The sequence below is a fragment of the Ursus arctos genome, unplaced genomic scaffold (assembly GCF_023065955.2).
Source record: "Ursus arctos isolate Adak ecotype North America unplaced genomic scaffold, UrsArc2.0 scaffold_33, whole genome shotgun sequence".
NCBI lineage: Eukaryota > Metazoa > Chordata > Mammalia > Carnivora > Ursidae > Ursus > Ursus arctos.
Window position 1 is genome coordinate 13,003,810 of NW_026623019.1, and position 27,283 is coordinate 13,031,092.

The 27,283-nt window shown below is 40.3% G+C and overlaps 2 protein-coding genes and 1 long non-coding RNA gene across 3 annotated transcripts in view; 2 read left to right on the top strand and 1 right to left on the bottom strand.

Moving 5' to 3' along the window:
* Positions 1 to 9,853, top strand: part of LOC123002127 (uncharacterized) — a 35,349-nt gene extending 25,496 nt beyond the window's left edge. Inside the window, exon 3 of the long non-coding RNA XR_006411678.3 lies at positions 2,782 to 9,853. This is a non-coding gene — a long non-coding RNA (uncharacterized LOC123002127). The remainder of the gene's footprint in view (positions 1 to 2,781) is intronic.
* A 5,206-nt stretch (positions 9,854 to 15,059) lies between these two features.
* Positions 15,060 to 26,336, bottom strand: ZFAND5 (zinc finger AN1-type containing 5). The gene is made up of 6 exons (XM_026519376.4): positions 25,809 to 26,336; positions 21,363 to 21,522; positions 20,819 to 20,930; positions 20,078 to 20,181; positions 17,436 to 17,561; positions 15,060 to 16,712 (listed from the first exon to the last, which is right to left on the bottom strand). Exons 2-6 carry the CDS (start codon positions 21,511 to 21,513, stop codon positions 16,564 to 16,566), a joined length of 642 nt encoding a protein of 213 aa, XP_026375161.1. The 5' UTR covers positions 21,514 to 21,522; positions 25,809 to 26,336; the 3' UTR covers positions 15,060 to 16,563.
* A 132-nt stretch (positions 26,337 to 26,468) lies between these two features.
* Positions 26,469 to 27,283, top strand: part of TMC1 (transmembrane channel like 1) — a 360,874-nt gene continuing 360,059 nt past the window's right edge. Inside the window, exon 1 of the mRNA XM_044391257.3 lies at positions 26,469 to 27,170. The gene's annotated coding sequence lies outside the window, so the exon portion shown is untranslated. The remainder of the gene's footprint in view (positions 27,171 to 27,283) is intronic.

Here is a 27,283-nt window from a genome sequence, read left to right on the forward strand (position 1 = left end):
ACTCTTAGTAATTTTTTTTTTTTTTAAAGTAGGCTCCACACCCAGTATGGAACCCAACATAGGACCTGAACTCATGACCCTGAGATCAAGACCTGAGTTGAGATCAAGAGTTAGACATTTGAGCAGCTGAGCCACCCAGGTGCCCATCCTCTTAGTAATTTTCTACCCACTGACCCCTTCCCTGCCTCTTGGCTTTAAATTCCCACTTTTCCTAACATTTTTAATTGAGTCCATTGCACTGGTCCTTACACTTATGATGGTTCTGAATCAAGTCTGCCTTTCCATTCTTTATCAGGTGTCATGAATACTTCCTTCCTTAACACTGGTATGGGGGGGCATTTATTTTCTAATCATCACAAAAGGGGGCAAAATAAGGATTCTCCATTCTTTTTTTTTTTTTTAAGATTTTATTTATTTATTTGACAGAGAGAGACAGCCAGTGAGAGAGGGAACACAAGCAGGGGGAGTGGGAGAGGAAGAAGCAGGCTCCTCCTAGTGGAGAAGCCTGATGTGGGGCTCGATCCCAGAACGCCGGGATCACGCCCTGAGCCGAAGGCAGACACTTAATGGCTGCACCACCCAGGCGCCCCAAGGATTCTCCATTCTTTTTTCATAATTACAAGCAGTGGGGAAAGAGGACTGAAATCCTTAACTAAAAATGAAGTAAGATTTTAGATTTCTAAAAAAATATATCATGATTACTGACCAAAAGTTTTCCTTCTTTTTAAGAAAATCCTCTTTTATTTCTAGAGGATGACCCAACATGGTACATAAACCTTTAGATGCTGCCACCACTCCAATGGTCCACCCCCAGTTCCCCTCGAAATTTCCCAATTCTGGTAATGTTATTTTTCAGTGCCAGGGACATGCACATTAATTTTGTAAAATTTACACATTTGTTGAAATAAAGCCAAAATTATTAAAACCTCATCAATTTGCTTAAATAGAAAAATGGCAAATCTAAATTACAGAATATTTTGAAAAAATGTGACTTAATAGCAGTTTACTAGGGTAAAAAAATAATTTACTAGGGTAAAAAAAATGTTGGGGGCCCTGGGTAAGAATGAGCTGTAATCTGTTAGTGAGAATGCAAACTGATGCAGCTACTCTGGAAAACAGTGTGGAAGTTACTCAAAAAGCTAAAAATAGAACTACCCTACAACCCAGCAATTGCACCCTAGGTATTTATCCAAAGGATGTAAACAGTAATTCAAAGGGGCACGTGCACCCCAAAGCTTATAGCAGCAATGTCCACGATAGCCAAACTATGGAAAGAGCCTAGATGTCCATAGACAGATGAATGGATAAAGATGATGTGATATATATATATATATATATATATATATATATATATATATATATATATATATATTTATACACACACACAGGAATATTACACAGCCATCAAAAAGAATGAAATCTTGCCACTTAAAACGATGTGGATGGGACTAGAGGGTATTATGCTAAGTGAAATAAGTCAACCAGAGAAAGTGGAATACCATATGATTTCACTCATATGTGGAATTTAAGAAACAAAACAGATGAACACAGGGGAATGGAAGGAAAAGTAAAATAAGAGGAAAACAGAGAGGGAGGCAAACCATAAGAGAATTGAAATAAAAAATTAAAAAAAAAAAAGAATGCGCTGTAATCAGCATAGGAGTTTCTTTGTATTTTTCCAAAGGGATTTGCAGAATTCGTTTGCAGATGGAGCAGTCTTTAAAGCCTTTGCCACACACTTAGCAAACAAACCATTCACCTCCACCAACTCTGGACTGACACTTGGGGGGATTTACCAACCTCTAAGGAAGCATCTTCACTTCAAGAATATGAACATGAAGTTTTATTTTTATCCTCAATTTACTGAAGCATTTGAAAGGTAAAATGTACATAAAGCAGTCACTTGCTAAATGCATCAACCCCTCAGGGGCTCCATCAACAGTTGTGTTGATCTGGAAGCATAAAGCTTTCCTTTCGTTGTCACTTCCAGAATTCTTGTCAAAGTTGTCATCGTACTGAAGGTCTGACTCATTTTTAGCTTATCGGAGCAGGCTGTTCAGATCTGTCAGTTATAATTGTTCTTCCGACTTCTCTAGTCATTTTGGTTAAAATTCCCCGGTCTGCACAGCCCACCAAACCTCCTCCCCCAGTTGTCCCAACTGTCCCAACTGGATTTGGTATTTGCTAAGATGTCCAGTTGTAAACTCTCCTGCTTCGTTCTGGGTCTGGCGGGTCCTGGAACAGCTCCTGCTCTCACTCAGGTTGGCGTAGGGCAGCCAAAGCCTTCCCCTTTTCAGAATATTTTATGAATTGTTGAGGTTTCTCATAGATGGTTTTTTCTATATGTTGATAAACTTTTTATGAATAAAATAAGTAATAACCAATTGGTGGATATCGCAGGATGGTTTGCTCCCTTTGTTAGCTAGTTCCCTAAATCTGGAGTATACGATCAATCTTTTCTTCTAAAGCCAGTACGTTCTACCTGCTTAACAGCAGCGAGCTTGACACATGGGAGGTACTCACTGTTTTTGTTGTTGTTGCTTATTTTTCTCTTTTAGTTAAAAAATAAGTTGCAAAATAATGAGTGTTCGTTACGAATAGTATAAAGGCTGAAGAAAAATGTGGATGCTGCTTTTTGAAGGAGCTCAGTTCCTGATGTAAAGAAAAACATCACGAGGAACCAGACACTGGGAATCATGGCGCAGGGGCAAAGATCAATACATTCCAGCCAAGCTTTGTATCCCAGGAGCTTTAAATACACATAACTCTGTTTCCTTACAGTTGGATGACGTCGTAAACTTGGATGATCCATAGCTTGTGTGAGCACGCTGGACCGTGAGGCAGTAACACAGAGCATCTTCATCCCTCACTCACATCACCCTGCAGGATGGCCAGGTAGCCCTTCTCCATCTGGTAATTACGCCACTGGAAAACGTGGTCCCAAAGCAGGGAAAGGGGTGGAAGGAGACTTGAGCAGAATGTTTCCAAGGGCCAAACTTAGAAGTGGTTTACATCAGTTCCGCCCACAGTTCATGGGTCAGACTCTGACACCTGGCTGACGGCGAAGAACCTTGGGAATAGTTGTCTTCCTGTGTGCCAGGCCGGAGGATCTGGGTGGGTTGCTGGGGTGGTGGGTGAGTCCTCAGCATTATTTCTGCCACATAGCCAGAGATCATTTTTTTTCCCTCTGAATTTTTCAAAACACACATCAACATTGAAAACAAAAATGCCAATATTTCTCACAATCATAAGAAAATAAATGTTTTTAGAATCATCATGGTACTTCTCAGAGAGTGCTATTTGCTTCTTTACTGAATCTGTTATACCAAGGAAATAGCACACATTGACATAATTTTTATCTGTGGAAAGACTGTTAAGAAAGTCTTGGTAACTACTCATGTAAAAACATATCTGGATCATAATCAACATAAATGGTTTTTCTACATCATATAACAGTTAAAGCAAGACTTCTCGGGCACATAATCCAGTCTTTATTATATCCTTTATGTAGTGAGTTGAATTATGTCTTCCAAAAAGATGCATTCAAGTCCTAATCCCTCGTGCCTGTGAATGTGACCTTATTTAGAAACAGGGTCTTTGCAGATGTAATCCATTAAAATGAGGTCATACTGGATTAGGATGGGCTCTAAATCCAATGACTCATCTTTAGAAGAGAAAGGAGAGGGCAATGTGAATACAGAGACACATAGACACATAGAAGGGGAAGAGCCATGTGAAGTTTGAGGCAGAGACTGTAGGGGTGCAGCTACAAGCCAAGGAATGTCAAGGGTTTTTGGCAACTATCAGAAGCTAGAAGAGAAGCATGGAATGGATTCTCCTTTGGAGACTCCAGAAGGAATCAGTCCTGCTGACACCTTGATTTCAGATTCCTCAAGAACGGTGGGAGAATACACTTCTATTGTTTTAAGGCACTGAGATTGTGGTGATTTGTTACAGTAGCCCTAGGAAACTGGTATACTTGACTTACAAAGAATCTGGACTTTAAGAGACGATACCACCTTTAGGCTCCTACTGTGTGCAAGGCGCCGCTAGACATGAGTGATACAAAGGTGGGCACAAGATGCTTGTAAATGAGTGGAGGTGAAAGACATATAAATAGATATATTTGAATTCAACTGGGGGGGCATTCTTGTGCTTTTGACTCCCCAACTCAAAAAGAGAACAAATATAACATCAAAAATTATGTTTTGTATTATCACTTCTTATTCTTTCTCTAATAGTTCATTTCAACAAATACTTAGGCTCCACAGTGATTTTTCAAGACATTAAGATATTACTGGTATTATACAACATTATGTTACAGGAAACATCCCATTTGTTTTCCCCAAAGTCTCAAGGAAAAGATCATTGATGTATTAGTATTTGTTAAGATCTATTTGTTTTAGAATTTGCTACAGGCTCAAAAGCATATACAACAGCCGCCAATTCTTGAAAATCACTACATATCAGGAAAACAAGGGCAAGTAAAAACCAGTTCTTCACGACACAGATTGGATTTTGATGCGAAATAAAATGGTTATTTTGTGCTGAAGGTGGGATGTCCCAACTTGGAATGCCACTAACTAGAAACCATTTCATGAGGAACAGCAACTGTCAGCAACTGGGTATATGCTGGAAAATACAGTCAGATAAAGAATACTGATAATTGTCTGACTGCTTTTGGAATTGTCCTTTTGGTTACATCTGCTAAATGTGAGACCAGATCATTGTCAGCTCATTCCAGAAGAACCGCAATGATACAATAATGGGGTCCTGACTCCATGACTGTGTAACTCGTGGCTTTTTAAGGTTTCATTATTGACCCAACTTTATTAAGCAAATGACTAACTGCTGATTTCAAATCATAGGATTTGTCCATTCTCATAATGGACGAACTCAGTGAATCTCATTCACTCAATTTTTGTAGTACTGGTGGAAAATGCCACATTAAATTTGTCATGTTCAAATATTTATGCACTGTGATGCATTTCCCTACGAGAGAAAAGATGAAGAGGAATTTTTTAACAAGTTGGCGCTGCTTTGGCACATAAAGTCAAATCTAGTTCAATCCCATTCACGGGAGTGTGCAGAGTCGTCTATGGACAATTTACAAGAACAGGTTACACTGAAATTGAATCATCGGTTGCTATGGAGGTGCTGTGGCCAAATTACAAGATGGCCCAGCACATAGCAAATGCTCAGGTCAAAACGCACCAAGAAGAGAAAACTGTAACTCAGCTAATAGGCTACTATCTGAAGGCGGCCATGTCAGGTGCACATAGCACATCCCACCTCACTCAGAAGGTCCCCCAAATCATTACATTTCTCGTCTAAGGAGAACTCTGTTGCCTTGGTTTGTGGTCGTTCAGCCTACTCCGCATTTGCCGCTATGTGAACCACTTCCCAAAGTCTGCTGCTCTCTGTAGCAGGGGCCTCATAGATCCTTCTAAACACCTACCACCAGAGGTCCGCATCTCCCCTGGACCCCCTAACTGCACCCATCTGGAGCTATAGCTGATGACCTTGCAACCAAGTAATCTGGCTTAGATAATAAATATTAATCCAAGGTCTTCACAGTTAGAGTTCATCTCCATGGTTATAGCCCTTTCCCTTCCACAGGAGGGAGATGAACCATCCTATTTATGCAGTAATTAGTGAGAGCTCAACATCGATGTCTCCTCCACTTCCATCTAGCTCAGGTCTTCCTTAACTTGGCCAGTGTGGGGGGGGGAGGCGGGGGTGGGTACACAGTGGGGTGAAATGGCAAAGAGAGTGTGCAAGTATTTTTAAACATCAGCACAAATTCTGTGTTAAATGCTGTAATCAGTTCTTCGGATGTTATTTCATTTAATTGGGACAAGAATCCTGTAAAGTCATCTTGTTAGGCCCACTTGAGGAAACAGAAGAGTTAAATAACTCACCTCCAAACCACGTTGCTAGTAAGAACTGAAGCAAAGACTTGAACCCAGGTCTATCCATTTTCAAGTTCCTCCATTTTTTCTCCTATATTCCGTTTTGAGACACAGTTACTTAAGATGCCTAACCTTTTCATTTCAAGTCACTTCTGTCTCTGGGCCCTGGTGCCCTTCCTTTGTTCCTGGGAAGACCCGGAGGCCCACTTCGCTGAATGACTCTGTCCCATCTGTCTTGGGATCAAAAAGCCATTCCAATAATTTTTCTGCATTCCACAGCATAGTTCATGCAGCCCTGGGTTGCATTTGCAAAGATGAAACCAAGACTCGGTGATAACTGCATATTCATATCTATCTTTTCACTATATACTTACTTTTAAATAAATGGGTGTCTACTGTACTGAAAACGCTTTTGAACAAGATTCTGACATTGTGCAAGAGAACCCTGCCACTGGGTACTCTGGGAGCTGTCTGTTTTCCCAGTCGTGGATTCTTTCTCACCTTGTCTAGACGATGAAGACGAATAAAGATCCTTTATTCCCACCACCTTTCCTTAACCCTCCTCCAGAGCTGGGGAAGTGTGACTACAGCTTTAAATAGCTTTTCTTCAAGGCCGGTGAATAAAAGGGTATCAATGCACAAGTAAGTAAAATGGGTAGAGCCCCCAGGCAGACAAGTTGCAGAAAAGTGAGCAAGTGCCCTGAATGAATTTGAAAGTGAGATCGGTAATAGGCTCTGAAGCTCAAAGGAACAGTATTTATTGAGTCTTATTGTCGAGTTCCACTGAATTCCAAAGAACAATGTAAGTGGTTACTTTTTGGAAGGATTTTCTGGGTGAAACGTCTGAGCTATATATTGAGAAACCATTAGATTACAACCAAAATGGGTTTGCTCTTATGTTAGCATTCTGCCAATACTCTCAGCTATGGATAGAAAACAATAAATACAAGAGTTCTAACGAGACCATGTATACCAGCACTTTGAAATGGGGATAATGCATAGATATGGAAAGCTACATTTATAATAATTCAAATAAGCGAGGCCCTGGACTGCCCAAGTTCAACCATATACTGTATGGGGCTATTTTACGGGAGAGGAGATGTATATTCTGAACAGTGTTTTCCATCTGGTTAACGAAATCTGTCAAAAACTACAGATTCTCTCAGTCTGATTCAGTGGTAATGAAATAAGACTCAAGTATGTGTGTATTTTTTTTTTTTTAACTTCCCAGTTGATTTTGGTGATCCACAGGTTTGGGAATGATTCTGCTAAAAGATTTAGGCTACGTTGCCATTCTTAGGCATGAATTAGGCAAATCTCATCCATTTTCAGTGTCTGGATCAATGCACTAGTAAGGACTGTAAGCATCGGAAGAGATTCAAAGATGGATTCCAAGATATCCCTCCAGGAACAGCAGCCTGGGCTGCAGTTCAGGGAGAAAGTTTGCACCACTAATAAAGTGCTGTTGTACTGAATTGACTCCGAGTAAAATTTCAACTTCCGTACTATTTTAGCCTTGGAAATAACACCAGAGAGATGGTTGTGTTTCTCTCCACCGCCCAGAACAGTACCCTGACAATTCAGCCAGGGCTGTAAGAGGACATTTGGACTTAGGGGATTAAGACAATCATTATTTAAGACAACACATTTGAAACTCACATTTCTTGGCTTGCAAGTGTGTTTATCATGCAAAGCATGATGTCTCGAGACCCTGGTCTGGCTTTGAGAGGGGTAGGAGAGGGATACCATGGAAAAGCAAACTACAATGGCAAGGCAAGATTATTTTTACAAGGACTGGAGGATTGTATTTGTGACCCACCAATTCATTTCCTCTCTCAGTCAATGGAAACATTTTGATGCCTGTAACAATAGGAGAAAAGGTACTACTTTTCTTCGAATTATTGTCTCAGAGAGGTAGCGGCTGAACCAGGCGGATTTAGTACCCCTGGCTTGTATAACAGCTAGCTCCCTCTTAAAATACTCAAGTCTCTTCCCAGGAAGGCCTTTTAGATCTTCTTTGAGTCACAGATCTGTTTGAAAATTCTACCAAGAAACACAGACACCAAATTTTGCACGCAATTTCAGGGACTTATGGATCCTAGCTTAAGAGTTGTCGGCCTTTCTAATAATCCTTCCAATTTCAATGGTGTTCGTCGTGACCTCTCCTTTTTCATTCATAATTTTAATAATCTGGGTCCTTTCTCTTTTCTTTTGGATAAGTCTTGCCAGTGGTCTGTCAATTTTATTGATTCTCTCAAAGAACCAGCTTCTAGTCCTGTTGATCTCCTCTACTGTACTTCTGGTTTCTGCTTGATTGATTTCAGCTCTAATTTTGGTCAACTGCTTCCTCGTGTGTGGATTAGGCCTGTCCTTCTGTTGCTGTTCCAGCTTCTTGAGGTGAGAATATAAAAACTGCATTTTAGATTTCTCTATTCTTTTGAGTGAGGCTTGGATGGCTATGTATTTCCCCCTTAGGACGGCCTTTGCAGTATCCCATAGGTTTTGGACTGTTGTATTTTCATTCTCATTGGTCTCCATAAATTGTTTAATTTGATTTTTGATTTCCTGGTTTATCGAGTCATTCCTGAGCAGGATGGTTCTTAGTCTCCAAGTGTTTGAGTTTCTTCCAAATTTGCTGGGAAAATTGGACAGCTACATGCAAAAGAATGAAACTTGACCACTATCTCCCACCATACACAAAAATAAACTCCAAATGGATGAAAGACCTCGATGTGAGACAGGAATCCATCAAAATTCTAGAGGAGAACATAGGCAGCAACCTCTACGACATCAGCCAAAGCAACCTTTTTCATGATACATCCCCAAAGGCAAGAGAAACAAAAGATAAAATGAATTTATGGGACTTCATCAAGATTAAAAGTTTCTGCACAGCCAAGGAAACAGTCAGAAAAACTAAGAGGCAGCCCACGGAATGGGAGAATATATTTGCAAATGACACTACAGATAAAGGACTGGTATCCAAGATCTACAAAGAACTTCTCAAACTCAATACACGAGAAACAAATAAACAAATCAAAAAATGGGCAGAAGATATGAACAGACACTTTTCCAATGAAGACATACAAATGGCTAACAGACACATGAAACAATGTTCAAAATCATTAGCCATCAAGGAAATTCAAATAAAAACCACACTGAGATACCACCTTACGCCAGTTAGAATGGCAAAAATAGACAAGGCAAGAAACAACAATTGTTGGAGAGGATGTGGAGAAAGGGGATCCCTCCTACATTGTTGGTGGGAATGCAAGTTGGTACAGCCACTCTGGAAAACCGTGTGGAGGTCCCTTAAAAAGTTAAAAATTGAGCTACCCTATGATCCAGCCATTGCACTACTGGGTGTTTACCCCAAAGATACAGACGTAGTGAAAAGAAGGGCCATATGCACCCCAATGTTCATAGCAGCAATGTCCACAATAGCTAAATCGTGGAAGGAGCCGAGATGCCGTTCAACAGATGACTGGATTAAGAAGTTGTGGTCCATATATACAATGGAATATTACTCAGCTATCAGAAAGAATGAGTTCTCAACATTTGCTACAACATGGACGGCACTGGAGGAGATAATGCTAAGTGAAATAAGTCAAGCAGAGAAAGACAACTATCATATGGTTTCTCTCATCTATGGAACATAAGAACTAGGATGATCAGTAGGGGAAGAAAGGGATAAAGAAAGGGGGGTAATCAGAAGGGGGAATGAAACATGAGAGACTATGGACTATGAGAAACAAACTGAGGGCCACAGAGGGAAGGGGGGTGGGGGAATGGGATAGGCCGGTGATGGGTAATAAGGAGGGCACGTATTGCATGGTGCACTGGGTGTTATACACAACTAATGAATCATCGAGCCTTACATCGGAAACCGGGGATGTACTGTATGGTGACTAACATAATAAAAAATCATTATAAAAAAAAAAAAAGAGTTGTCGGCCTTGCAGAGGGGATTTCGTTTTCACTCCACCAAATTAATTTTAATTGATTGCAAAATGACTGATGGTTATAGTGCACAGATCAGAATCTAGCCACTTAAACATCTGTGGGCATGGTCTCTGGCAGGGGTTATTAGCTGCATTGGTAATGTTAAAACCTTGACTCCATTGCTTTCCCACCTTGAAATGAGAAATTTACTTTCCTCCTTTGCAAGGTATGTTATTCATGGGAGAAGAGGCTTCAAGTACCGATCTATACCTGGTAATGTCCAACACTACTTCTGAGCACACATCCTCCCAAAAATCAAATAAAAGAAATTTACTTTCTCAATTTTAGAATCCACATGGCCACTTAAGCAATTCGGAAGATCATTGTACTAGTTCATGATCTCCTTGAAAACCAGAACCATGTCTGCCTTACTTTTCAGGCTCACACTCAGCATGCCCAGGCCACGGGGGAAGCTCAGTGTCAAATAGAAGAACCTGATTGCTCCTCTCAGTTCTCGATGGAGGATAACATAACCTCACAGATGCAAACCATGAGAACCCTCTTGTATCAACTTTAATAGGCCTGTTTAATCTGGTTTCTATTACGTATTATACATCTAGCTCATTTTAAAAAGCAGCCATTGATCCTTAGCTCTACAAATGCCTGCCACTGAACAAGTAACTTCACTATAAAGTCTGAAATGCTATAATTTAGTGCTATGTTCAATTCATTTTGGCTTTCTGTGTGAGGGCTGTACATCACGGGGAAGATCTGATCACTGGTTAGCTGGGACAACTGACTAGGGCCCTCAAAGATGCCTTTCTTAGTTCAGAAAATTCTTGGTCCCGGTTAACCAAGTAAAAACTGTTACCTTTAATCTTTTAAAAGCCTCACTTTCTTTTAATCAAAGACCGAAACAAACACGCCCAGCACTTGAATACTGAAGGGCAATGCCTGAATATAAACACACATTTTGATGCCTATCATTAAGACTTTTTCTAACAGGAGACATTATTTATGAAATCTCTGAAGTCTCATATTATTTTTGTCACCTGCTATAATCTAGCCCCTGAAAAAACTGGGTTATGCTGCCCCAGATATTCAAGCCAATTTAATTTTCATGCCAACCAAATAAATAAGCTGCAGAATACCTGAAAACGAAACTTGTTTAAGCATATGTAATCTTAGCAGACATTAAATATAACAGATGGTAAAGGCTGATGGGTGGGGGTGGCAGATTAACTATTTGTATTTAAGTATTATAGTATTTATAGTAGAGTCGCTTTTACAATGGCAATTATTAGTGCAAGACATTAGAGGCAAATATTTTAAGTACATGGGTGATATTGCTAAGCACCTGGGGTATGTCTAGAGGAGGGGTACCTTAAGAAACAGCGCCCGAGTAAGAAGTACTTTTCTCCTAAGAGGTGGATGTGGAACCAGAATACCAGGGTTAGTTAAGTTTTCATCAAAGAATTTTTTTTGTTTAAATACTATCAGTCCTTGTGTTTCTATAAAAGAGCAGATATAGTGCCACACGATACAAAATCTAAATCAGATTGATTTGCATGGTATTCTAATTTGCATGTTTGAACACATTTTTAGTGACAGGGAGGGGAGAGGGCAGACACATATTATGTAGCAAGGATCAACTACCATTTTTTAATTTGCCATGGATTATACACAGGATCAATCAGAAATTTACTCAAACACTAGTATTGACGTTGAGCTCATCTAGGTTAGTTTATATTTTTTTCTAGCTGATTCTTGAGCTCTAAAGGATAAGTACTTAAATGCTATTTAGTGAACAGATCTTCTACTCAACTAAAATTTAAGAATGTATTAGATTCCATGTTAACTTCTGAGTACACTGATGAATTACCCTAATTTCTGAACGGCTGTGGTTACATTATCAATCATTTCAGATATATACAATCTGAGGTTCTGTGGGGATCATTTCAGTCAAAACCATCAGGAAAAAACATATTCAAGACAGACTAAGCAACCAGAAAGCAACCTATAACTTCTATCATCTTGCTGTTAAAATTAAGTGTAATGTGAGGTATGACTTTATAACATCACCTGTGCTAATAAAGAAAGTAGTACTTTGTTGCAGACAAAATGGAATCCTACATTTATGTCACAAAATGGTCTGACTTTCATTTCTAGGGTAAGAACTGAAATGTGCTCTGGGGGGGAACACACAAACAGTGCTCTTTGGTTTTATATGAATTAAAAACCAGTGTTTGTATATGGAAATAGCTATAGGTATCAAATGGCATTTCTGTATTCTTTTGTTCACGTGTGTTTGTTTTAAAGAAGATTGCACAAACACAAGAAACTGTTTTGTCAAATTTCGAGTTACTTTCTATACCTGCTGCTCGCCCCACGGAAACCCTTCTATTTATGCAGTTTAAGGCTACACGATCTTACTGTTACCAACCAGCAACCATACCCATCATTCCCTCCAAAATTATAAGCTAATGTTAATGGACAAAAATCACTGTAAGAACTTTGCATTCAAACAATTAAGTAAACAGGAGTTAAATTAAGTCTCTGTACACAATGTTTACATGATAGGGAAGAGATCAAAGAGCTTTTCCAAGTTTTGACAGTTACCTAAAATGTACATGTGTCTTTGGAATGGAGGGTATGGGACAGGATGTGCAAGGCCCTGTGATATTGATAAATTAGTTTTTGAACTCTGTGAATGTATTACGGACACCAGAAAATACAATTATAACACTGTATTTTTACAATGCTTAAAATGTTGCCATTACTTAGTAGACTTTTAGCCATTTTTAGGTGCTTATTAAGAATTTCAATTCAATTGTCTTTCCAAGTTCCGGAAATCATTACTCTAGGACATTAAAATTAATAATAGCTCAAGAAAATGAGAAGACAAGTCACAGACTGGGAGAAAGTATTTGCAAAAAGACACGTCTGATAAAGGACTATTATCCAAAATGGAGAAAAGAACTCCTAAAACTTAACGGTAAAACTTGATTATAAATTGCCAAAGACCTCAAAGCAAAGAAGATATACAGATGGCAGATAAGCACACGGAAAGATGATCCACATCATACCTCATCAGAGAAATACAAATTAAAATGAGATACTACTGCACACCTGTTAGAACATTGACCAACACCCAGTGTTGGTGAAGATGTGGAATGGGATCATTCATACATTGCTGGTAGGAATGCAAAATGACACAGCTGCTTTGGAAGTTTGATGGTTTCCCACAAAATTAAACATATTCTCACCACACAATCCAGCAATCACACTTGGTGTTTACCCAGAAGAGTTGAAGATTTACGTTCACACAAAACTTGCACACCGGTGTAAAACTTGGAAGCAACCAAGATAAACTGTGGCACTTCCAGGCAGCAGATTATTTATTATCCAGCACTAAAAAGAAATGAGCTATCAAACCATGAAAGGCATGGAGGGAACTTACGTGTGTATTACTAAATAAAAGAAGCCAACCTGAAAGGTTACATACTGTAGGATTCCAACTATAGGACATTCTGGAAAAGGCAAAATTACAGAGACAGTAAAAAGATCAGTAGTTGCCAGGGGTTAGGGTGAGGCTGAGGAATAGGCAGATTTTTAGGGCAGTGAAAATACTCCGTATACTATAGTGATGGATACAGACCACCATACATTTGTCCAAGGCCAAGGGTGAACTGTAAACTATGGAGCGAGTGGTAGTCATTTGCCAATGTTAAGTTCAACAGTTTTAACAAATATACCACTCTGGTGGCAGGTGCTAACAGAGGAGGCTATGCACAGATTGGGGGCAGGGGAGACGGTATATGGGGAATCTCTGTACTTCCAATTTTGCTGTGAAATCTAAAAGCTGCTCTAAAAAGATAGCCTTTAAAGTTTAATAGGGTATACTTACTATGTGCCAGCCACTGTTATCATCCTTATTCACAGATCCTGGTTCCAGGGTCCATTATCTTCTTAACCATTATGACATACTACTCAATATAAAAGTTCTTTCCTTTACAAATTCACACTGCACCAAGTCCACCTCAGATCAAACCGAAGCTCTAGTTTTACAGATAAGGCCCACTGAATAGATTGGATAAAAGGACTAACCCAAGGTCATAGTCAATTATCATGGTTTGTCCCAGCAAAACATTTCTGGAGTGGGAATGTGCAGAGGGGAGTCCATATAAAGAGAAACATGTATATTCTTCAAATGTTTTAAGATCTCAGTATACATTCCAAAGTCCACTTAGTCCTGACCGAAGAACATTCAAGTCTGAATCAAGCCTAGCTAGCACTGAATCTTCCTAGCTGCCTTACACTTTCTCCTCAGTTGATGCTCCTGACAAATTAAATCAAGTCCAAATCTGTTCTAAATATTGCTTAAAAATTTATGGAAACATTATCACCATCTCATGCTGCACAAAGTTACAGACCAATGAAGGGCCCACCATCTTGCTAAGTATTATCCCCCCAGATACAACCTTGATTCAACTCTAAGATTAAAAATTCATCAAGCAAATGTTGGCAGAACTAAGCACTGAGGAGAAATGTTATTTTAAACTTCGAAAAAAAAATTATTGGCCTTTCTAATACTGTAATTTTCACCTCAGTTGTGGTTCTTCAGTATTTTCATATTTCTGGAGATTATCTCATGGATTTCCCCCACTTGAAGCAAAAGTACTAGCACCCAGAGAACTCTGACAGATGATAGTGAACTAGGGTATTTCCATTTCAGACTCCCATCACTGAAATGTCAAGGTTCTGCTTTTGGCTTCAGCTACCCCATGGGCCCATATCTACATTAAAACTACACCCAAGACAGAAATAAAACTATGCCTGTTTTTGTACACAAACTGTCATGTCTAAAGTGTCACCTCTAAAGCAAAAGAATGGAAAAGGGAGATAGGACATGGTTACTAAAATTCCATTCCTTTCTCCTCTTAAGTTCTAAGATGGTTGTGATCCTAAAAAGTGCCTATTCATTCCTTCAAAAATAAACTGCCCACCGTGTACCATACTTGATGTTTCACAAAATTCAACTTACGGTTGTCACTTGAACACATCATGTTCAGGGACAGCAATTCAAAAAAAATCGCAAGATAGCCATTCAAAGAGTCTACATATGCAACTACAAAGTTGAAACACTTCTAACTATTGCCCTTTATGATTTCTAACTATGGCTTAAAAACCCAATGGACAAGTGGAAGCTTCCCTCTGTACATGGCTTTTATTATTTACATAATACAATATAGCATCAATGCTGAATAGCATGATTATGTGCAATACATAAATATGAACTATCTGTACACATCTGCAGATCTAACTCAGAACTAAGGTACATAAAATTGAAAGCAAAACCAAATGCTTTAATTAAAGTAAAAACTAGGACTGAACACAGCAATAAATCAGAAGTAGTGCCTCGTGTACATACTTAACTATTTACAGATGAAAACAGGCATTACCACAATACTAATCTAACTATACTCATTTATATATAAAAAACACAAGTTTCATACATCACAAAAACCTTCCATTATAACACAGAAGTGATATTACCAGACAAGCATCAGTGAAGTATACTGCCTCTTCTAGTTGTTATTGTACAATGCTGTAGATAATGCAGCCCATGCAATACACCCAAGAACACTAGAGTCCTACACCCAAGTACAATTAATATGATAAAGCAGCCCTCTGCACGTGGTGCTGGATACCACTAAGAAGTCTACTGCAGCCATGTTGGTTAGGATTCTCCATGCAGAAGGGTACAGTTACGTTAAGAACTGAAGTCTTTAAAAAAGCTTTAAACATTCTTTCTTGAACCAAAACATTCAACAAAAGATGCACATGAAAAATTAACTTTTCAGATACCTTTGCAACTTAAAATTCAGATGCATGTTATTCAGTAGAGCTGCTGTATGTAAAAACCAAATGTAGTTTTAATTTCTTCTTGTAAACAAATTAATCCTAGCGCAGTTCTGTGCTACACAACATTTTTAGCAATGAGAGTAATGCAGACATCTTCTGGTGCAGGCCAGCACAATAAGCTTCAAAGATCGCTCAAGACCCTGTTGGCCTGATGGCTTTACTCATGATAACCAGTTGCGATGTTTACCTTTCACAGAATGTCTTATTTGACAGCTTTTAGAAGACAAATCAGCCAGGCTTACATATGGCACCAAATACTGGTTTCATGGAAAGGTCTGATCCTCTTTATAGCTTTCCTCCTGCTTCCAAAGAACATGTTGTGGAAATTAACAGGGTGAAGGCTAAACTATGGTAGAAGTAGACTGCCAGTCCTTTTCTGGTGTACCATTTTTTAAAAAAATACAGGCACATAACACTAGCCAAAGATTATACCTTGATTACATTCCCAAAAGGCAGATATGCTGCAAACATGCAGAGATTTCATGTATTATGTTTGGCACGTGGGAACTAAATTTTGTCCCTATCGTCTGTGTTATTTTCAATTTGCTGTGCAGATTTTCATCCAATTTTATTCAGGGGAGGGCATATACATTTTGTAGGGCTGTATCTATCCATTTCTGCCTGTGACAAACACCCAAACATCCTAAAATTTCAATTATAAGACAGACAAGTGTAAAGTAAAACTCTGGAGAACATCAAAGGAAAATGGCCATGCATCTGCTCTTTAATGTTTTCCTACGATATATTAAAATAAAAACAAAGTTTCAGTCTCTTCACAAGTAGCGATTTATATTCTCTGGATTTTTTCGGCCACAACAACTGGATTCTCTTTTCTGATTTTTGCTGCAGCTTCTGCTTTGTAATCATATGGACAGTTGTGCTTGTCAGAGTAACGGTGAAGTCCACAAAACAAATTTCCACATCGGCAGTCAAACCCTGTACACACAAGAGGAAGTAGAGTCACTTGGGAATTTGCAGTAATTAAAAGGAAAAAAAAAACCTCAGTCACTATAGAAAAGGAACCAGATTTTCATGCTTCTCTGCAACATGAGAGAGAGTCTGCCACTTTAAATTGTGAAAGAGCTTTCGGTCTCTTTTGACATAGTGAGAAATTCAAATAAATATCCTTTCATAAACTCCTACAGCTATCAGAGAGTAGAAATTACACAGGATCTGGAGCCAGACTGACCTGGATGCAAAAGGAGGATCCTCCTCCTACCACATAAACTGGATAATATTTCCTCAAGTGAAAACTAGGGAAAGGGAACCGTAGGGTTCTGAGATTTAAAGGGAACAGTTAAAAAGTATGTTAACACTTTCTGCCTGGCTCAAAGATGGTGCTTACTGTTTAGTTCAGCTACATTTCCCGCAGGAGAACAAAGCAAAGAATCAAAAGGGATGAATTTTTATCAATCCAATAAAGCAAAGTGATTCAGAAGGCCTGAGGCTAATAAAGGGTTTTAGAGGATTAGAGACACAAATGGAAATCAAACCCAACTTCTCCCCACTATCCTGCCCTCTTTCTAGTCCACTCTGGAAACTTTCTGTTCCTGAAAGTTGAGCATTTTGTTGTAGGTGTTAACACTACCAGTCTCTTAAGGGAGCTCCCTGTTAAATCCTAGCAATAAAATATGCATTGTCTTGTATGTTCTGTAATACCTGTAAGGCCAACTTTCTTTCTGCACATAAAACATCTGTTCTTCTTTGGTTTGGGCAACTCAGGAGCTTTTTCTTCACCTTGAGAAGTACTGGGCTGAGAAACTGATGGACTGGGCTGAGTGACAACTGAAAAACAAGGGTGAAAATGAGATCTCTGTCAACAGTTCATACACTCACATTTACGTCAAAAAAAAAGGAAACACTTAAGACAGATTTTTAGTGAAAACATTTATGAAGCCTTTCTTAAAAACATGTGCTGTATACAGAATCTTCTACTTTAATATCAGAACTTCTTTCCAATCTGAGAATTTCTTGCCAATCAACATATACTCACTCCTCTAAATGTTGTAAAATGATTGCTCCACTCAAATTCCTTTAAACTCACTCTTAACAGCTAATACTAGGGAACAAAATCCTAGGTTTTAAAGACCCAGGAGATGTTGGTCACATGCCTACTTTTTCCATATTGTATTTGCCTAAATGCAAATTTCTTAATTAGGGCAGTTGACATTATTACTGAGTAAATGAAACTGCCAACTCCTAAGGTACTTGGCTATAAAAAAGTCATTCTGGTTTTATACTGATACAAAAGAGAGACTGTATAGATAAGTACAGCAAATTTCTACAAGTAAAACTTAAATCGTTAAACCCTAATTAACTTCAGATCCCACCATTTTACAATAATCATTTTGCCATTTTAATAAATGCTTTATATGGTCATATGTAGAAGATCTGAACAGTTCTTAAAAAACTTTTTGAAAGATCAGCAAACAGTCTTTAGGACTGTGTAAATACTTGTGAAATTCTGACTGTTAAGGAGTCCACAGGCAAAACAAGAACTTTTAAAGCACAGCTTTTATTTATTTTGCAATACTTATCTAAACCGGGTATGGAATTTAGACAAAGAGAGATATAATCTACTTTTAGAAAGTCCCTGTTTCTCCACCTAAAAGGCTTTAAATTTTAATTCATATAGGATATCAATAAAACTTGTCAATATGAAGTTCACCACATTAAAGCCTACATTACCACTAGTAATTTAAAACAAAATACCAAATTTAATTCTACTTTTATAAAAATACAACTATACCAGAAGCACTGAATTTTAATATTAATCCAAACCCAAAGAATAGCAAATTAATGTATGCCATGCTAAAATTACTGCTTAAATAATAGACCAGCACTAATGCTATAAGCATAAACCCAAACTCTAGACCAAGCTGATGGGTTTCAGGACAGCTTACTCTAAACTTTTCCCCAAATGTATAACTCATTTGCATTAGTAACATATTCAGTGAGACTAATAGGTTAATATTAGACTAACAGAATAATATTCTACCTACTACTTATCCTAATAATCTACTATGATAATCTTAATACAGTTTTTCCTGATGGTATGATCAGGAATCTGTGGGAATAGTTGCGGGGGAGTGGTGACAGGTGACGACGCTACTTCCTTGACTACATTAGAAAACTGAAGAGTGATTCCTGGGACATACAGGGAAGAAGGGGAGTTAAGAAGGGGAAAATGATTCAGTAAAGGCAAAGAGGAACAAACTACAGAATGCCTAAGAACAAATAATAGCAGAGACTAGTTACAGATATAAACCAAGAGTACTGTTCCAAAGTCAGAGTACTTTTGTGTTAAAAAAAAAAAAAAAAACAAACAAACCAACGACTCCAAACAGAAGAAAAGCCTCACAAACTAATTTGGTCAGCTTTTTCAAAAGGACTGAACTCATTTCAAAATATTAAGTATGAATTCACCTGAACTTAAGAATTTTTACCTTAACTTTACAGATTAACACTACTTTAATTCACATAAGCTTTGTTTGCTATGAGATGTTAGCAAAAGCCAGCCTCCAAAGCAGATTACATATCCACAGATACATTTCCTCACAGTAAAGTTTTATAATGTGTCCAGTCAACACTGTATACCAGGAAATAATGAACTGACTAAATGAACTATGTGCCCTAAAGAGTACAGAGATACTTGCTCCAGGGTCCAGCACAGGTAATTCAGAACAAGTCAATCTCTGGCAACACTAGAGCACTTCTGGTTGTGCTAAGTAAGCAGAGACTCAAAGCCACTAAATGAAAAAAAAAAAAAAGCCTCTCCACACTGAGTTTTAAACTCCCACAAAATATGATAGGGATCCTACACTTCTTCAATTTGAAAGTTTTTTAGTTCAACATGTTCTTTGTCCTCAGTATTTTCTACAATATTGACAACATCAAGACTGATACTGCTTTTGATACAAAATTTTCTACATGGCTTTGAAATTTAATCTAGATAATTTCCCACTTATGAATAATACTTTCTCTAGTGATTTAAAGATCTTTAAAATATATTGGTAAACTACCTTTTAAGTTCATTAAATTCTTAACATTTCCAGTCCCCAAACTATAAATTTTGCCGATTTTTGGGTGCGGCTAGGAATGGGCATGGGCAGAGAAGAAAGAAGAGTAAAGAGTGACTATTTTATACTTGAGGGACTTTAAAGTTAGTGGTTCTTGCTTGGCCTGTATTTTACAGCTTTCTCTTCAATTTAATCCTTCAATGGGAAGGAAATAATCCCTCCACCAACACTTTCTCATACTACCAAATCCGGAATGGAACTAGTATTAAACAAAAAGCATACCTGGCTCTGACACTTCTGTTTTCGGGGTAGTTATTTTGTCCTCTCTTGAAATGCTCATTTCTGTCATTTGCTGAGTTACAGGCAAGGCAGCCACAGGCACATTTCTATTTGAGTTCAAGCAAACATTTTTAAAGATGTTAAAGGTACTTCTTTGCAAGGTAAGTTGTCAGTTCAACTTTAAATTATGTATTATTTCCAACATGATCAACGCAACTAAATACTCTAAAAATTTAAAAGCGTATTGGATGCCCAGGACACATGGCTGAGAATAAGAAAGCAATTTGATAAATGGCTCATCAATTCAAGGCAGCATACTTGTATAGGTTACGATGTTCTATTATAGTCAACTGGGAACTTTTAGCTGTGCCCGTAATTTAAGGGAAAAGGGGCAGCTTTGCCATGATGCCATGTGTAGCATTCAAATATAGTCTGCAGAGCCGTACTCTCTACAATCCCTAAACCTCAATTACAAGAAAATAAAAGCACAGCATTCTCAACACAGCATCTTTGAGAGTATCATGGAGTGTGTTATAATATACATCTTTACTCAATGACCTATAAGATCATGTATTAAAAGGATCCTGGAATCCCAGACTGTGCAACACTAGCAAAGCCAAGGGCATCTGATATATTAACATCCTTATTATATATGAATACTCATAATTAGAATAGTATGGATAGCACAGATATCTGTATTTCCTCCTTGTATTATTATAAAAAGCCTGAAATGGTCAATCTTACCTTGATTTTTCAGATGTGCTGCCAGCAGCACCTTCACAGTTGTTTAAACTAGTGTCTGCTCTCTGTACAGATGCAGAATCTGAGGTAGGACTGTTGGAACCACTAGCCGTTCCTATTTTAAAAAAGGATTTGTAAGAAAGAGCAAGACTACAAACACTCAGTATCAAGACTATTAATAAGTAACAAATACTTGCATTTAATTAGGTTAGTGATTTAAGCACTTTCACTGTGCTGAAGAATCCTACAATTAAGTGAGTATCCAAACAAAAGTATATATGAAAAAAGTCACATCCAGTGAACGTAAGTATAAAACAAAACCTCAAAAAGGAAAATGAAAAAGCTAGAAGATGCTTGTAGATAGACTGTCATTCATTCCTGATGTAGTCATGCCAAGTACTTGGGCTGTTGCTTTTAATTTCAAGCTTTTCTCAGGTCTTCTCTTCTTTGATTCTCAGCATTGATTCTCACAGTCTTAGGCCCCAATTCTTGGTTCTATATTTTCTGTCCACCAGTTCTTCAAATGGGTTTTTCCTTGGAAACTTACCCATTGGGCTCATTCTGCCACTATTCTGCTGCCTCTGAAGATGTTCTTTGTAGCAAACGGAACACATTCCATTTGTCCTAGGATTCCCATAAAAGCCACATCCTGTACTACACAGCATGGGCCCTGGGGTCTGGTTAGTCTCCTGAGCCATATTTTTCTGCTATAAACAAAACAAAAACAAAATTTTATGAATTAGCATTGTTACCAAAGTAAAAATCACTAAATTAGTATGACAGCCACCAGTGTACCTTTGTTACTTCGAAACACCAAGTGTGTCTCTAACAAAGGCCCAAATTACATTAATCATTAAAAAGAGCAGGCCAAGAAAATTACGACTATTTTGTTGCTTTTATAAAACAATGGGCATTAAAGAAATGATCTTCTAACATGATAAATAATGAACTATAAGGATTTCACATTCTTTAGGACCAAAAAAAAAAAAAATTCTATCATTAAACATTAAAATGTATTACTTCACCTATCACCATGATCTTTGTTTCAATTTCTGAAAAGGTCACTCTGCCAGATACCAGAATTACATTTAAATCAATCTGGACACTTGGCATTCTTAAAGTCACTTTCTATTTTCCTGTACTATAGGCAGACCATATCAAATAGTGTTTTTAGCTAAAAATATATAAAATGGAACTTGCCAGTGGAAAAAATCTACAATGATCATAATCAAGTATCAAAGCTCTTGATTGCTACTGGTGGTTCTTTAACTGGTAATATATTGGCTGTAGCTCTAAAGCATTCTTAAAATACCTTATCACATACTTGGGCCTCTCCAGTAATTCAACAATTCTGCTATGAGGCAGAACAACGGTACTTTTAAAAATGTTGCAACACCTTTACAGAACACTAAAAGAGAGCTGGTAGATCATCTAGCTTTTCCTGTGACCTTAGCACCAACAAGTGAAGCTCTCCAAGAATTTAGGGGTCAGTTGTTTATGAAATTCCTTTTAAGTTCTGCATTTGAGGTGTAAAATCTGGGTCTGAATACTTTAAAGTCAGTGCCCAGAAACCCGCAAATGCACAGATTATCAGCTATACATTTCTCCAGCCAAAGGCTATCCATTAAAACTTTCACAAGTGCTTATCTTCCTCACATCAGGAAATGAAACATTTGAAAGCTCTATTTCAATATGGCAAAGCAATGTGAACACACAACTTTTGGTAATTAATAATGCTAGGTTACCAGAAAGAACTTCATACAGCAAGCATACCTTGCTTTTCCAGAAGCCTTTTAAAATTAGCACAAATATGTAATGCTGTGCTAAATTTAGTAAATTTTCCCAAGTGAAAATACACGTAATAAAAAATTTAAACTGTGGAAAGTTTCCATATCACCTTAAAATATGTATGTATAAAAAGCATATCTGAGAGACTGTGTGCTATGTAACTTGTGGTCACTGTCATTTAAATGTGTCATAACGCTGACAATGGAGGTTACTTATGATTTGTTAAGCTACAAACATTTCAAATAAGTACTTCATACTAGAGCTTGTCATCTCCTAGAATTTCATATGGCTTTTCCCAAATACCACACACTAGAATACATTCTTTAGTAAGTTACTAAAACAAATGTTTTAACAAGTATTTAACACTTTTTACCAAGATTATATAAAAAGGGGTTAGAGGGCAAATCAATATTGACCTGGCCAGAATCCTGCCAATATTTCCCCAACAGTTAAATGATAGTAATCTTTCCTTTTGTTAGCAAAAAGAAATACTTCAAGCCAATCAAGCTTATATGGAGGGTGATGGAGAACCACTTACTTCAAACAATAGTACTAATTTAGTAGACATGGTCTCTTTAAATAGTAAGTGGAATTTAGCTGACTCATTTTGGAGCAGGGTAGTGTAAACATTTCAACATCACTTATGAAGTTTATTAATAAACATTTTCAGCTGGGTTTTTAAAATTTTTTAATATGTGCAAAAATACTTCAAATAATAAATTACATTATTTATTTGAATGCCCCCCACGCATTGTGTGGGAATCTGCCCTATGCGAAAAATTCATTCCTTGAAGCCAGCTTAACAATTATGCTAGCTCACAGTTTCTATACTAACTTCCAGTGTCATCTGACAGTGGCTTTATAATAGCAAACTGGTCTAAATTTAAGAGTCAACCCATGTTAACATTAGCGAATCCAATTCTTAAAATCTCTTCCTTTATATAAAAAAGGGGGGAATCTTATCAATGATTTTACCCACTTCGACTTGCAAAGTATCCCACCTTTCCTTCTTCAGAAAACACAACTACTTTCAATTCACTATAAATAGCCAGCAACTAAAACACAAGAGACAACAGGACATTAGCCTTCCACATAGCTTCCCATCTTGAAGATTTTTCCCCCCTAAAAAGCCAGCTTTTAAACGCCATCACATGTGCAAAGCTTGCCTTAATATTTCTCAGAAGCTTAGATCACATGGGCGGGAGCTTCAGCCTGTCACAAGGCTGCAATGTGACAGGCTGAGCTGGATGGAGGCTCTCACATAAAGCCTAGTCAACAGGGGCCTCTGAAATCAGCTTCTATTTATATCCTAGAGCCTGCCAACTCCTACACAACCCCAAGAAGTAAGGATGCTGCGTTCATATATCTAATATAATAAGGAAACAAAACAAAAAGATGCCATTAAAGCTGCTACAATTTTTTTTTTCTTAATGTAGGGAGGGCTAGTGAACAATCTCAAATTCAACTAAGATGCATCATTAATCACTCATGAAGCCAAAATGGTCAGGGTTGTTTATAAAAACCAAGCACAGAAGAGAGCACCGAGGCAGAAAGAATCCTCATGTTTAAATCGTTCTGCTCAGCAGCAATTTGGGGGAGGGGGTAGTTTGCCATTAGGTGCTGTTTCCTCCGGCTTGGCACCATTTTAGAAAAATACAGTATCATTACTATTTAGTATCATACTTTAAAGTTTTGTTGTTAGAAACTTGTGCACTCCTGGGCCAGCTCTATCAGGTACAGAGGAGATGTTTATTTTTATATTTTGTATAGCTGAAATGTGTATTTTTATAGTTTGTGGCTTCCTCTAACTCATAGTTTAAAGAAAACTAAAACCTGGACATGTAACAGAAAAACTATCCAGCCTCAAATACGAATTTAAAAAAAAAAAAAAAAAGCTTTTTACATCTATGTTATTTAGTTTTCAGGTACACATGTTAGATGTTAAGAATGCCTACTCACCTGGGCTTGTGACCTGAGTTCTAGTCTCTAACTTACTTCTAACTAAGCCAGTGACCTTGGGCAAGTCCTTACTCTCCAGATCTCCAGCTCTCCCTTCTCTGTTCGCCAAAAGGAGGAGACTACTCTGATTTTTAAAAGCTCCTTTCCAGGCTTAATACCGGGCCTGGGATAGAAACGGGGGAGAATAATAAATTTGGGGGGAAAACACTAAAAAAAAAAAAGTTGTAAGATAAAAATTGCAATATTTTCGCTCATTAAATTTTGAAATCCTACTTTTAAAAGATAATAAAATGAAATTCGTTTTAGTCTTTTTTTTTAAAGTCTGTAAATTACCTGAATGCCAGGTTTAAAACCAGGGGCTCTGTGACCTATATACACTACTTTACCCTAATGTCCTTAGACCAGATTCTTAGGAGGCATTCAATAAAGATAATATGGGCCTTTCCTCAAAACACGGTTCCACGGAGTGCGTGGAAAGCGAGCAAGAATTTCACGTTCACCATCCTAAATGCACGAAACAAAGGGGAAGGTGCTCCTTTTCCTTCGTGAAAGGGATCTTGGGCGAAAAACGCAGCGACGCTGGCAAAACTAAAACACGACGACAGAAGAGCCCCCCTCACCCACGTTCCAGCGGATTTCCGAACAAGTCCGGCTCCCACTAGTCCCCCCCCCATCCCTCCCCCCATGCCCCTCTCTAAGCCGAGGCCTTGCTCAGGAGAGCCCAGCAAGGCCTTCTCCAAAAACCACTGAGTCATGCAGAACAGCAGCTCCGCAGGCCAGGCCGGCCCCGCGCCGACCCCCGACCCTGACCGGCTCCTCCGAGGAGGCGGCGGCGGCGGCGAACTGGGGAGGGGGGGTGCGGCGAGCAGGGGGACCGGGGGCGCGGCCGCCGCCACGGCCCCTTTGTCTCTCCGGGTCCGGCTGCCCACGCCGGGCGCCGCGCCGAAGGCGGCCGGGACCGACGCGAGTGAGGCCCGGAGCCCACACGCCGGGCATTGTTCTCCGGACCGCGCGGGTGCAGGCGAGCCGGGGGCGCGGGGTGCCGGACCCTCGGGCCACGACGACAGGATGACGCCTCCGTCTTTGTGCTTCCTGAGCAAGCGGGCGGGCTCCCCTCCCCCGGAGGCCGCCAGCCGCGGCCCACTCGGGCTCCGCTAGGGGCCCGCGGCGGCCGGGTCCCCCCCACTCCCATCCCCCGGCCGGGCACGAGCCGCCGGGCGCCCTCCCCCAGCTCCGCACCACTCACCCTGCGGGGGCAGGAGTGCAGGAGCCGGGCTCGCGCGCGACGCCGGCGCGGTGGGGCCGGGCCCAGGCCTCCGAGAGGGGCGAGCCGGGCGCCCTGGACCAGCCGCCGCGGGCCGGGAGCGGGTCGAAGGCGGAGGTGGCGCTGCCGCCGCCGCGGGGTCCTCCTTTGTTCCTGCAGTAGCACCGAGCGTGGCCGGGACAAGCCGGAGCTCGGGAAGTGGGAGGAGGGAAGCGAGGGGGGGCAGAGGAGGAGGCGGAGGGAGGACCGGAGGCCGCGGCGGCTAACGCGGCTCGCGGCACTTGCCCGTCGTCACCTCACGCCTCCACCGGCGGCGGGCTGGGCCGACTCCGAGGGCGACCGGAACGCGCGCAGGGAGGCCTGGGCGCCTCGAGGGCCCGCCGGTGGTGCTCTCCGTCGCCTCAGCTATGGCCGCGGAAGTGGCGTGGCTCCCGGGAGCGAGCGAGCCCCAAGCCCAGGCGCACACGGGTCCACGCTCCGGCCGACTGACGCTCTCTAGCCGCCCGGCACTCGGGCAGTGAGGGAAAGAGGGAGGGGGGCGGGGTCTGTGCGTCAGCGAAAACCCCGACGGCGGCGACGGGGAGCGCGGTGACGAAGCGAGCCCGGCGCCCCGCCCTCGGGCCCAGTTCCTGGGGACGGGAGGCGGGGTCAAGCCCGGCCCCGCTGCAGTCGCGCTGAGTCGAGTTGCTGGCCCGGCTCTCGGCCCCAGGGTGGAGCTGGAAGGAGCGAGTCCTGTGGAGAATGCGTTTCTATTTTTAACCCGATTGTCCGCCCTCAGCCTTCCTCCTTCCGATTTTCTCGCTCAAGCCCGCTTCTCGCCATCTGAGTTCTCACGCTTTGTCTCGAGCCCTTGGCAGACATTTCCCTTTCCTCCTTACTCCCCTAACCGCCGCCCTCTCCTGCCCCCCGCCCCTCGAGTTAGTAAGAGGGATTCGCCTCGAGAAAAGGAAAATAACTCCAATCGCCTGCTTAAGAAGCCTCCCCTGTCCCGTTCCCCCGAACCCCGCTTCCGTTCTAAAGTCCAGCCAGAGCATCGCCCGGACGCCCCCGAGAAGAAGCGGGGCAGGCGGCGCTCTCTCGCTCGCTCGCCCAAGGTCACGGGTGGTTGTGCAGAGTCAGGAAACGCTCGGGACTGGCTGCCAGTCCCGGCCCCGGCGTCGCTGTTCGGAACAAACTGTTTTGGCCAGCCTGTAAAATCCCTGGAAATCGACTATTCCAGCAAAGCGTCCTGAACTAAGAAAGCACCAAATGTTCTGCTCAAGACGTGAAGTTGAGGGACAAACAAGTTAGACCTGAGGCAGAGCCCAGAAAGAGGAGACGTTGCAGGAGGAAGTTCAACAGAAGGTAGGCATGAGGCAATTGAGACGTGAGGCACGGAGCCTGACCAGTTAGCTACTGGCGACGAGTGAACTCAAAACACTGAGATCCTTCCCAAAGCACCACCAGCCAAAAAAGTA

Coding starts and splice junctions, on each gene's coding strand:
- ZFAND5 (XM_026519376.4), bottom strand. CDS start 21,513: ATGGCTCAGGAGACTAACCAGACCCCAGGGCCCATGCTGTGTAGTACA. Junction 20,182..20,818: donor AGCACATCTGAAAAATCAAG/GTAAGATTGACC, acceptor GAACTCAAATAG/AAATGTGCCTGTGGCTGCCT. Junction 16,713..17,435: donor AAAGAAAGTTGGCCTTACAG/GTATTACAGAAC, acceptor TTGTGTGTACAG/GGTTTGACTGCCGATGTGGA.